The following is a 12,862-nucleotide window of genomic DNA, read 5'->3' as shown; positions in this document are numbered from 1 at the left end:
CATAAACCACCAGACCAACCCATGAATTTATTTACTATCTGGTATCCATCAGCTGACAGGCAATTGCATACTTTAAAAACCATTTACTTAATGGCTGCTAAGCCACACACTGGTGACCACTAGTGCCTGGTAGCTTGAGACAGCTGTCAGTGACAGGTAGCAAGACTAGTAATAGTAAACAGACGCTTTGGTTGGTTTTGGTATATAAAAGTTAAGAGGAAGTTGCTTTGCACGTGAAAATTTGAATAAGAAAGCTGTGGTACATATACACAATGGAGTATTACTCAGCCATTAAAAAGAATACATTTGAATCAGTTCTAATGAGGTGGATGAAACTGGAGCCTATTATACAGAGTGAAGTAAGCCAGAAAGAAAAACACCAATACAGTATACTAATGCATATATATGGAATTTAGAAAGATGGTAACAATAACCCTGTATACGAGACAGCAAAAGAGACACTGATGTATAGAACAGTCTTTTGGACTCTGTGGGAGAGGGAGAGGGTGGGATGATTTGGGAGAATGACATTGAAATATGTATAATATCATATATGAAACGAGTCACCAGTCCAGGTTCGATGCACGATACTGGATGCTTGGGGCTGGTGCACTGGCATGACCCAGAGGGATGGTATGGGGAGGGAGGAGGGAGGAGGGTTCAGGATGGGGAACACATATATACCTGTGGCAGATTCATTTTGATATATGGCAAAACCAATACAATACAAAAGTTAAATAAAATAAAATTAAAAAAAAAAAGAAAGAAAAGAAAATGTGTTGTGTGATTGTGCAAAACAGCAGTGCTGTCTTTAAATTTTTATTCAAAGGACAGTGAAATAGACCAAGACTGAATTATTGTTATTATTGTTCAGTCGATCAGTCATGTCAGATTCCTTGAGACCCAAAGGACTGCAGCATGCCAGGCTTCCCTGTTCTTCAGCATCTCCCAGGGCTTGCTCAAACTCATGTCCATTGATGAGTTGGTGATGCCATCCAGCCATTTTATCCTCTGTCATCCCCTTCTCCTCCTGCCTTCAATCTTGCCCAGCATCAGGGTCTTTTCCAATGAGTCCGTTCTTCTCATCAGGTGGCCAAAGTATTGGAGTTTCAGCTGTAGCATCATACCTTCCAAAGAACACCCAGGGCTGATCTCCTTCAGAATGGACTGGTTGGATCTCCTTGCAGTCCAAGGGACTCTCAAGAGTCTTCTCCAACACCACAGCTCAAAAGCATCAATTCTTTGGCACTGAGCCTTCTTTGTGGTCCAGCTCTCACATCCATACATGACTACTGGAAAAACCATAGCTTTAACTAGATGGACCTTCATCGGCAAAGTAATGTCTCTGCTTTTTAATATGCTGTCTAGGTTGGTCATAACTTTTCTTCCAAGGAGCAAGCATCTTTTATTTATTTATTTATTTATTTATTTATTCTTTGCATCTTTTAATTTCATGGCTGCAATCACCATCTGCAGTGATTATGGAGCCCAAGAAAATAAAGTCTGTCACTGTTTCCCCATCTATTTGCCATGATGTGATGGGACTAGATAGCATATTGAAAAGCAGAGATATTACTTTGCCAACAAGGGTTCGTCTAGTCAAGGCTATGGTTTTTCCAGTGGTCATGTATGTATGCGAGAGTTGAACTATGAAGAAAGCTGAGCGCCGAAGAATTGATGCTTTTGAACTGTGGTGTTGGAGAAGACTCTTGAGAGTCCCTTGGACTGCAAGGAGATCCAACCAGTCCATTCTGAAGGAGATCAGCCCTGGGTGTTCTTTGGAAGGTATGATGCTACAGCTGAAACTCCAATACTTTGGCCACCTCATGCAAGGAGTTGATTCATTGGAAAAGACCCTGATGCTGGGAGGGATTGGGGCCAGGAGGAAAAGGGGACGATAGAGGATGAGATGGCTGGATGGCATCACTGACTCGATGGACATGAGTTTGAGTGAACTCCGGGAAATGGTGATGGACAGGGAGGCCTGGCCTGCTGCAATTCATGGGGTCGCAAAGAGTCGGACACAACTGAGCGACTGAACTGAACTGATGGGACCAGATGCCATGACCTTCATTTTTTGAATGTTGAGCTTTAAGCCAGCTTTTTCACTCTCCTCTTTCACCTTCATCAAAAGGCTCTTAGTTCTTCACTTTCTGCCATAAGGGTGGTGTCATTTGCTTATCTGAGGCTATTGCTATTTCTCCCAGCAATCTTGATTCCAGCTTGTGCTTTATCCACCCTGGCATTTCTCATGATGTGCTCTGCATATAAGTTAAATAAGCAAGGTGACAATATACAGCCTTGATGTACTCCTTTCCCAGTTTGGAACCAGTCAGTTGTTCTATGTCCAATCTAACTGTTACTTCTTGCCACACATACAGGTTTCTCAGGAAGCAGGGAAGGTGATATGTTATTCCCATCTCTTGAAGAATTTTGCAGTTTCTTGTGGTCCACATAGTCAAGGCTTTAGCTTAGTCAATGAGACAGAAGTAGATGTTTTTCTGGAACTCTCTTCCTTTTTCAGTGATTCAGCGGATGTTGACAATTCGATCTCGGGTTCCTCTGCCTTTTCTAAATCCAACTTGAACATCTGGAAGTTCTCAGTTCATGTACTGTTGAAGCCTCACCTGGAAAATTTTGAACATTACTTTACTAGCATGTGAACTGAGTGCAATTATGTGATAGTTTGAACGTTCTTTGGCATTGCCCTTCTTTGGAAATGGAATGAAAACTGATCTTTTCCAGTCTTTTCCAAATTTGCTGACATATTGAGGGCAGCACTTTCACAGCATCATCTTTTAGGACTGGAAATAGCTCAACTGGAATTCCATCACCTCCACTAGCTTTGTTTCTAGATATGCTTCCTAAGGCCCAGGATGTCTGGCTCTGGGTGAGTGATCACACCATTGTGGTTATCTGGGTCATTAAGATCTTTTCTGTAAAGTTCTTCTGTGTATTCTTGCCGCCTCTTCTTAATATCTTCTGCTTCTGTTAGGTCCATACAGTTTCTGTCCTTTATTGTGCCCATCTTTGTATGAAATGTTCCTTTGGTAGCTCTAATCATCTGGAAGAGATCTCTAGTCTTTCCCATTCTACCGTTTTCCTCTATTTCTTTGCATTGTTCATTTAGGAAGGCTTTCTTTTTTCTCTGTGCTATTCTTTGGAATTTTACATTCAGATAAATGTATCTTTCCTTTTCTCCCTTGCCTTTAGCTTCTTTTCTTTTCTCAGCCATTTGTAAGACCTCCTCAGATAACCATTTTTGCCTTTTTGCATTTCTTTTTTCTTGAGAATGGTTTTTATCACCTCTTCCTGAACAGTGTTACGAACCTCCATCCATATTTCTTCAGGCACTCTGTCTATCAAATCTAATCCCTTGAACCTATTTTTCACTTCCACTGTATAATCATAAGAGACTTGATTTAGGTCATACCTGAATGGTCTAGTGGTTTTCCCTACTTTCTTCAATTTCAGTCTGAATTTTGCACCAAGGTGTTCATGATCTGAGCCACAGTCAGCTCCCGGTCTTGTTTTTGCTGACTGTATAGAGCTTCTTCATCTTTGACTGCAAAGAACATAATCAATTTGATTTTGGTATTGTCCATCTGCTGATGTCCATGTGTAGAGTCATCTCTTCTGTTATTGGAAGACAGTGTTTGATATGACCAGTGAATAGAAGTGTATATATCTAGTTAATGCAAAAATCCTAATTTAATTGTCAGTTATCTCCTTTATTCAGAAATGGCTTTTATCTGTCATCTCTGCTTTCTTTTGTTTAAATTGGGGGAGTAATCTTTTTTTATCATTTTTGTTTCTACTTAATTGGTTTCTATAAGAATTTCTTGACTCTCCTAAAAGATTTTTAGATATATACAAAATGCCCTTTTGATCTTTTTTATCTTTTTTTATCTTTTTGATCATTTTTTATATGTTTTCAATACAAAAAGTAAAATAAACAGCAAAATGAAGCAAAAAAAAGACAATTATTTACAGCACCAGTAAATCAATAGTAAGGAAAACCACAGGGGTAAAGGCTGCAGGTGGCCAGCAGTAACTTCAGTTATTGCATAGATTAAAAACATATATTTGTCACACACTTTACTATCATGTAGGCCAAGTAGTGCTTCAAAATTATATTTATGGGTCATTTTTTCTCCTGCCAAAGAAATGGTATTACTGGGTAAACCAAACAGCTGCTTAATAGGTCAAAGTAATAGTTAAGAGCAAAAGGTAAAGAACTGTAAGGAGAGATCAAATTTCAGGAAGACTGAAGAGATGCAGTCAATTTAGGACACCAGAGTTCTCTATTCTTCCTCCTGTCAAACTACCACAGGCTCACCATTGACCACAAAAGGCAGGAGCTCAATTTCATATTTCATCTGAGAATTGGCACTTCTAAGAACCCAGTGCCCATTAGAACCACAATGTGATGGAGGATCAATACTGACTTAAAGGAAATAATGCCTCTTTCTGAACCATAACTGATATTTCCTGTAGCAGAGAGGGTTTTCCCCAAGGGCTGTCAGCCAGAGCCTTAGCCTTGCCTTCTTAGCTCAGGAAACATAACAGCTGTTGGCTGAAATACTTCCTCATTTAGATGCCGGATTACATACATTTATATTTTCTTTCTTCTCAGAGACTTTCCCAGTTCTTGTGTCTTTTATGTTACTCAAGAAATGATGGAAAAGTTAACTCAGGATGGTGGGTTGGGCATGGCTTTTTGTTTCTAACTTTCTTTATCATCTAAATCTGTATTCTGCCAAGGTCATGTTGGATCCAGCCCAGTTTATGGTTTAAGGCTTTTATTCTCTCTCTCTCTCTCTCTCTCTCAGGTCTAGAAGATTCTCTGTATTTGAGACCCATTCAACTTTTCAACAATTTCCAACTTTTCATTTAGTTTCAGGAAAAAAAAAAAAAACTGTGTGGCACTGTAGAACCAATTCTATAGTAAGAATCACATAAGGAATTAAATTGAAATAAGTGAGTTTCCCTATCTTAAAGGATAATGACATGTATTCTCACCCTGTTTATTGCCACAGAAACATAAATACAAGATGTGTAGATTGGATTTCCTTACTGGCCTAGCACTAAAAATAGCACCTGGCCCTGGCCCATCTGTACTCCAATCACCAATGGCCTGGATATTAGCAGTAGTCCTAGATAGATCATACTTCTTTTCACAGACATCAATTACAACATCTTAAAGGTGAAAAAAAAAAAAAAAAAACCCCTTGGATTTGATTCATAAAATAATAGCAGAAGTTTCCTGTCTTTGGAGAACTAAGGAAGCATTCTGCTACTGCTAAGTCATTTCAGTCGTGTCCTACTCTGTGCGACCCCATAGACAGCAGCCCACCAGGCTCCCCTGTCCCTGGGATTCTCCAGGCAAGAACACTGGAGTGGGTTGCCATTTCCTTCTCCAATGCATGAAAGTGAAAAGTGAAAGTGAAGTCGCTCAGTTGTATCCGACTCTTAGCGACCCCATGGACTGCAGCCTACCAGGCTCCTCCGTCCATGGGATTTTCCAGGCAAGAGTACTGGGGTGGGGTGCCATTGCCTTCTCCGAGGAAGCATTCTACTTTGCCTTAATGTTTTCATCTCCATTTAAAGAGCCCATGTGTCCAAGTGTGTCACCTTGTATTTGGAACTAATTTCACATAAAAAAAGATACAAGCCCACCGGCCTCAAATTGCGATTTATTTCATAGCTCTGAGCACCTGTATAGAGTTTTCGCCAACTTGCAGAGTTGCGGTATCGCCCTGATGTTTGAAGTGAACCATTTAGAAATTAAGTGCATGTTTTTTGTGTGGAATTTGGGTCTCCAGTTCAGCCCACAGGAAACCACCAATAGCAGACTTTTAAAATAGTATCGATAATAATGGCAAAAGACACCTGAATCAACATTGTAATAAAATGTCTGTATAAAAGAGAACTTCCAACTTGGGAGCTTTCTCTACTCATAAACATTTTCTCTAGTTTGCAATGGGACAGGGGATCCTTCGCCTACCTAACTTCATTCGTACTTTGCAGTTTGGGATGTGACTTCCTCAGTGCTACAGCTTGGGCCTCCCAAGGCTGAGAACCAGGATGGAGGCTGTTGGGATGCTGAGAGATAAAGGTGCAGGCTGGAGGGAAGTGTTACCAAGGAATTTCTAACAGCTATACGCTCATTCTAAAAGGAGCTCTCTACTTTCTTTTTTAATTTCTTCAATGGTCTCAGGAATAACCTCTTTTTATGTTATTCTGTCTTGTCAATTGCTTCTCAAGAAAGATTCTCCGTCTAAAACCACAGAAGAGTTACATGCCAGCTTGGTTTTTCTTCTTATCACTTTGTGCCTAAAGCTAGCCCAAAACTATCTGAAGTTTTCTCAATGGGGTGGAAACGCTTTTGCCTGCATTGGCTGCCCAGTGTTATCCACCTAATTCTCTGCAGAAGCAGATGGTAAAAGAAAAGCCCATCCTCTGCTGGGCATTTCATCCTTGGATCTGATATAGGTCAAGTAAAGGAGAACAGAAGTATCCAAGGGGTGGCCCACCTTGTTTTTAGCAACACTAGTTTATTAGTGGCCTTGATGAGAGCTGTCTCAGAAGAGTGAAGGGTCAGAAGGGAAGACCCCCAGAGAAGAGAATGGCAGCCCACTCCAGCATTCTTGCCTAGAGAATTGCATGGACAGAGAGCTTGGTGCGCTACAGTCCACAGGGTCCCAAACGGTCAGACACAACTGAGTGTCTGAGCATAAAGGGTCAAAGGCATGATTGGAGCGGGTTCAAGAAAAAAAAGGGAAGAAAGGAAATGAGGCAGCAGTATCAGCAGTTCTTCTGAGATGTTTTGTTACCAAGGCAGCCAACAGTGGGAAAGGGAATAGAGCAGGATGTGGAGACAGAGACATTTCTTCTTTAAAGATTGGGGTCGTTACTGCAGAGTACCTGTATGCTGAGGGAAATGGTTGCTTGAAGAAGGAAACCTTGAAAATGCAGGAGAGAAGAAGGCACAGCTGCCACAGGATGGAAGGCAGCACCCACCCTGAGGGGTGGTCCTCAGAGGGAGCACGGGGGGAAGGGGTGTGGGTGCTGCAGTGAGCAGCTGATGGAGGGTCTCTTCCGATCCCTCTGTGGTGAGTGAGGTGAAGGGGAAGGGGAACAGGCTGGGTGTTTGCTGGGAGAGCAGAAGGAGAGAGGATGGGCTAAGAGAATGGACAAGGAGTGCCAGGGCCCTGTCGGGGTAAAGGTTGTACCTGAAGTTCAGAGTCAGGAGTTGAGGTAATACCAGGAGAGAAAAGGAGTCTGTGTGTGACTTTGGAGATGCCGAGGTAGCTGACATAGGTACACCATCCACAGAGTTATGCGGGCAGGAAGTCTGTCAGAAAGCATTTTGAAGCATGAGTACAGGACATTGCTATTACGAAACTTAGCTTTGAATTACTTAGCACTTTTTCTTGGCAAAAAGCTTTTTAAATTTCTTTAAGACAGCCTTAGTATCTCCAGAGACAGCATTTGGCTCCTGCCACTGATTTACTCAGTAACTAAGTCTAAGCAAATGATTTAACCTCTTTTTGCTTTTACCTCTCAATCTATAAAATGACAGTGGCAATGTTTCAAGTACAACAAATGCTTTAAAAATAAAAGTGCTGCATAAATACAAGCTATTAATAAAATGGTATTTCAGCCCTCATGGGTACGGTCACCAGAAAGTCAGAAAGGTCAGAGCATCTGAACAGGCCTTGGGTGGCAAGCCTTCCTCACTTGGAAGGCCTGGGCAGAGGAAGGCACAGCCAGGTACCTCGAAGGAACTGTCGCCCTCATCCTTCCCTTTAGTTCTCACACCTGCTCTCGGAGTTTGACTTTTGAAACCTGAGACTCACAGAGGTGAGCTAACCTGTAAAGCCAAGGGGTGGGACTTGGACTTCAACCCCGATGTGCCTTAAAATCCCATGCTGTTTTCACTTTGCCACATGTGGAATTGGGCTTGATACATTATAGCCGGGAAAGGTGTGGAATACTTTATTTATGTATAATATAGACCTATATTTTAGCCAATTGAATCTCTTCTCTGTCATCAAAAATGTAATGAGAGTTGCCCAGCAGCAAAATAAATTATAGTTTGTTGGAGATATCATCATGATGGAGTTGTTTATAAGAACTCAAATGACAAGAAAAGATAGGAACGTTCGGGAAGGAGCAGTAAGCAGACTAAAAATTTGCACTTAGCTACAATGCAGTTTTCAAACACTTTGGGGCAGGAGAGTTGATCCTAGGAAAAAAAACTTCTGTGTGTGGTCTTGGGAACTGTAGGAATACAGTGTTAGCTGTGCTTTTTACTGCAAACATGATACGCGTGTTATAAACTAGAGAGAGAAACATTCCTAAGAGAAAGTCACTGCTCTGTAGATTTTTACTTTTGAGTAACAGTTGCCCACCTGATAAAGAAGGTAACAGGAAGAGTGTATTTATTTTCTTCCAACAGCTAAAAGGTGATCAGACTTCTAAAATTTGTTGAGATTGTCCAGAAACGTGAGTAAAACACTCATCCATCACTGGGAGCCCCGGACAGGAAATGACAGTGCAGTAAATACCTTCAGCAGCTGCCTTTTAATGTACAAGCTGTTTTCAGTTGGAATTTTCAGCACTCACATAAAACACACTGTCATGAGTGACTGCTTCTGCTCCAAAGTCATCGCTGTTGGGATAATGGAACATCTCTCAGCGAATAACCAAAAAACCTTAAATGTCATGTCAAGTTCGTTGAAGCCATTTCAGGCCACGTTCAAGGTTATGAGAATATTGAGGGTTCTGTGTTTGTTTTTTTTTGAGTTTGAGATCTACATGAGATTACTCATAAAGTTGAATGATGTGAGAGTTAATTAGGAGAAAATCTGTTGCTCTTTGGGAAAGTCAATTGGCTAGAGTCATTTAGCTGTTAGCTATTATACCTCTTCCCTCACAGCCTGGAGAAGTTGGGATTGCTGTCACTTACCAATGAAAGAACATACATGTGTGTATAGTTACGGGTCTGTATTGATCCATGTGTATGCATTTGGCAAATTATGACATTATTTTGATTTGCTAGGAAATTTTGACAATTTGATTTTTAATTTCCTGTTAGTTTTTCCTTCTTTTTATTTTCAAAAGGAAATTAATCTCATTATTATTCAAACTAATGCCTGTCTTAGGTGTAGAAATAATTTGCCCACTGCGTATCTATTGAGCACCTACTTAGCTCCACAGCCATCCTAGGCTCCAGTGTTACAGCAGTGTTTAGAACAATGTCCTTGCTCTCAGCGGAGCTTATGTTCTAGTGAAGACGTAGACAACAGACAAGTAAGCGAGTATACTATGTGTCCAGTGGTCATAGGTTCTGTGAAGGAAAAGACGAGGTTAAGACCGAGTGATGAAAAGGCGAGTGCTGTTTTAGATGGATGATCAGAGATGGCCTCTCCCAATAGCACTTGAGCAGAGACCTGAATGAAATGCAGGACCAACCTTGCTAATAACTGAAAGATGGGCGTTTCAGGCACAAAGGAAGCAGGAAGTAAGCATTAATACTAATGAAAGAGTTGCCTATTTATATTTTTTAGCTTATTCTTAACCTCTGTGTGTTTATTTTAAATCTTCCTTACTCTTGAATATTTTTTAGTTTAGTCTGTCAAAAAGGACTTGTTTGTTGAGAATAATTATTTCATTGTTTCATAATGTGCACAATCCTTGCTTATCACAGTAGTAAGTTTAATGTTTCTTTCTTCCTTACTGTAGAAAATCAGAAGTTGCAGTTGACAGAAGGGCCACGTTCACACTACAGTATCAATTGCAGCTCAACAAGGACTGCAGTCACCAAGGAGCTTAATTATAATCTAGACACTCACACGTCTACAGGGAGGACCAAGGCAGTTGAGAAGAAGGAGGCCTGTGATGCAGAAAGCAACAGAGAAAAGGAAATGGGACTTCTTGGCGCTGTTTCTAAAAACGAACCCATTCCTGAAGTTGAAGCCCTGCTGGCAAGATTACGAGCTTTATAAATTAAACTGGTAAAAAATGATTAAGCCAAATACAAAGCCATGCTCTAAGCTCTAACACTTGAAAAAATTGCTTTTTATATCAGTGACTTTATATAGTTTTAAATTAGGATATATATTAGAAAAATAAAGCTAAATACATGATTGCAGTGCTTTTCCTATGTACTTGAGGTTTTGGCTTATTCAAGATTGTAATGGGCTTTAAATGCTTTTCTTGTCTCCTGGTGTTCGTGTGTTCTATATTTGGTGGTTGAATTATACATAATGCTTCAGAGAGCAGGTAGGTGGCCAGGTGTTCAACAGTGTGTCCTTAAGAAAATACCATCTTTTCAAGTCACTGTGATTTTTACTTTACTATTTTCAACATTAGTGAACATCAAATCATCAGCCTCCAGTCTTGCTACTTATCCGTGTATATTCTGTGTATGTTATTTATAAAGGGCCAGGTTCCTCCTTAATTGGGATCTGTATGCTATTAACATAGCACAGAAAACATAAAACTGGATATAATAAAGCTGTGAGGAGATGATTGGTAAGCTCATTATGATCATTGTTGAATTCATGTTAATTAGACCCTGTTGGAGACTATATGGCAACTGAACACATTTCCAAAACTGATGTAATAGGAATATATGTCCTCTCTTTGCAGAACGCACATACCTTTGTGTAAATGGATACAATGTTACAGTGCTGCCGAAACTTAGAGGAGAGAACATTTTTTTTCCCCCTGATAATGATGATTCTGGGATCGAATTGCCATTTTGAAACTTTCCACATTAAGAATTTTTAATTTCTGTGAACAAACTTGAAATTGCAGTTCCTTTGATCTGACAATCAATAACTTTAACAAAAATCTGAAGTGTTTCAAGAAAGTCTTCCTATGTAAAGGTTGCAATTTTATCCCATTGGGGGCATCATTAATTCTATTAATTCTATATCAAAGAAAATAAACTTTGTTATTTGCACTAAATAAAAAAAGTTGCACCTTTTTGTTTTGTAATTAGTATATTCTGTGGATTAGGGGGAAAGAGACTGTGCTCTACGGTCTATCTAAGCATCTCTTTTGCTTTATGACATGCAGTAAGCAAGTGACTGCTCTTTTACTTTCAGTTAAAAAGCAGTTATATGGAACTAGTCTGGCGAGGTCCACTGCTTTTTATTTCCTTGTTTAAGTTGCCACCTCCTTTCAGCTCCAGGTTAATAAAGTTAATTAATTAGAACAATAAACCAGGCCCTGTTTATAGACACTGGGGAACAGAGTGTGATCCATAGTCAAGGTGAGAATAAATTGTTCTCATCTGTGTTGCTGAAATGTGTGTTTTACCCTCCAGTTGCAATTCGTATTTTCCTGAGAGTACCTCTTAAAAATCAGGAAAGATGAAGGATATTTACTCATTTAAGCAGACAGGAGCCCTTAATAGCAAGGAAGGAAGCTAAATGCAGGAATCCTGACTATCTGGTCTTCACATGATTTTGCGAAGGCTTGAGATTTTCAGAAACAAAACTAAAATTCAACCTAAAAGTTTGGACACACCAGATGGCAGGTAAGTGTCAATTTAGGACTGGGGAGCAGACACAGGGGAGAGGCCGTCTGGCCAGTAAAGGAGAGTGAAGTTGACACAGTCTCCCGGGGGTGGAGGAAGGCAGGGAAGCCCCTAAACTGAGCAGTCCGCCCCAGGGCATCTGTCTGCAGAGGCTGAAGGACATGCTCAGGCCTGGACAGGAGGCTGCAGCTATGAGGGGAAGCACAGGACAGTCGCAGAGGTAAGAGGCAACCAAGAAACACTGGTTTCTGATGCAAGTGTTTCTTCCAACAATAAGCAAGGAGGTATAATTAGGATTTTTAAAGTCATAATATTCCTTTAGTCAACTGTGGATGAAAACTATAGCGAGGCAGACCTTGAGATACAGCTGTGTTTCTGAGCAAGGAGATTTTGTTTATTTGAATTAGTGAATAAAAAGTCAGTACCTTGATAAGGATGCTCCATCCAAGCTAGTGACACACCCCAAAATAGATTCCCCTCCCCTTTCTCTCAAGTCAAAGGAGAGAATTTGGCAAGAACACAGACAGCTAAGTGATCATCAGGGGGTCCAAAAGCAAAGACCTGCTTGTGGGAAGCCATAAGTTTCCCAATAAAATATTTAAAGTAATTTAAAAATAAGAAAAGCAATCTAATCTAACTATATACACATATATATCCTTTTCTTAACATGTATTTGAATAGTTAAAATATGCCAAACATCTAATGTTTATGTTAGCAAGTAAACATTTCAGTAACTTATCTGAAAAAACTTCTGCTAAAGCTAATAAATGCAATTATTTATATTAAGTAAATCTAAAATTCTTAGTTGTTACAATAGTGTTTATTCAAAAACAAGAGTTATTAATGATTTCAAAATGTTAGTTTAGCCACAAATGATTATTTCTTAGGTTATTCAGTCTCATTTTAAAATATCATGATCAGCCACCTCAGTTGAGCCCACCAGGCTCCTCTGTCCATGGGATTCTCCAGGCAAGAACACTGGAGAGAGTTGCCATTTCTTTCTCCAGGGGATCTTCCCCACCCAGGGATCAAACCTGAGTCTTCTGCATCTCCTGCATTGCAGGTGGATTCTTTACTGCTGAGCCACCAGGGAACCCCCTAAAATGTAATTCAGTGTAGATCTGAGTTTACTAGTTAGAAACTAAATCTATAATGTACAAATCTTTCATCTTATTAAATTCTCCTTTATTAAGCATCAGTGGATTTTGGTAGTAAGTTTTGTGGCAACCTTTTGTACAGAGTGTAACTCTTGGAAAGTTGTGAAGTGAAGTGAAGTCGCTCAGTCGTGTCCAACTCTTTGCGATCCCA

The 12,862-nt window shown here is 40.1% G+C and overlaps 1 protein-coding gene across 7 annotated transcripts in view; it reads left to right on the top strand.

The window, feature by feature from the left end:
- Positions 1-10,988, top strand: part of DIAPH3 (diaphanous related formin 3) — a 569,530-nt gene extending 558,542 nt beyond the window's left edge. For all 7 annotated transcript variants that reach the window (XM_025263061.3, XM_044926876.2, XM_025263062.3 and 4 more), the window contains one exon: positions 9,751-10,988. In XM_025263061.3, coding sequence (XP_025118846.3) covers positions 9,751-10,013 — 263 coding nt within the window. In that variant the 3' untranslated portion in view covers positions 10,014-10,988. The remainder of the gene's footprint in view (positions 1-9,750) is intronic.
- Positions 10,989-12,862: the final 1,874 nt, after the last annotated feature.

The sequence above is a fragment of the Bubalus bubalis genome, chromosome 13 (genome assembly GCF_019923935.1).
Source record: "Bubalus bubalis isolate 160015118507 breed Murrah chromosome 13, NDDB_SH_1, whole genome shotgun sequence".
NCBI classification, from domain to species: Eukaryota; Metazoa; Chordata; class Mammalia; order Artiodactyla; family Bovidae; genus Bubalus; species Bubalus bubalis.
Note: the sequence above shows the minus strand (reverse complement) of the source record. Positions and strands in the feature narration are given on the sequence as shown.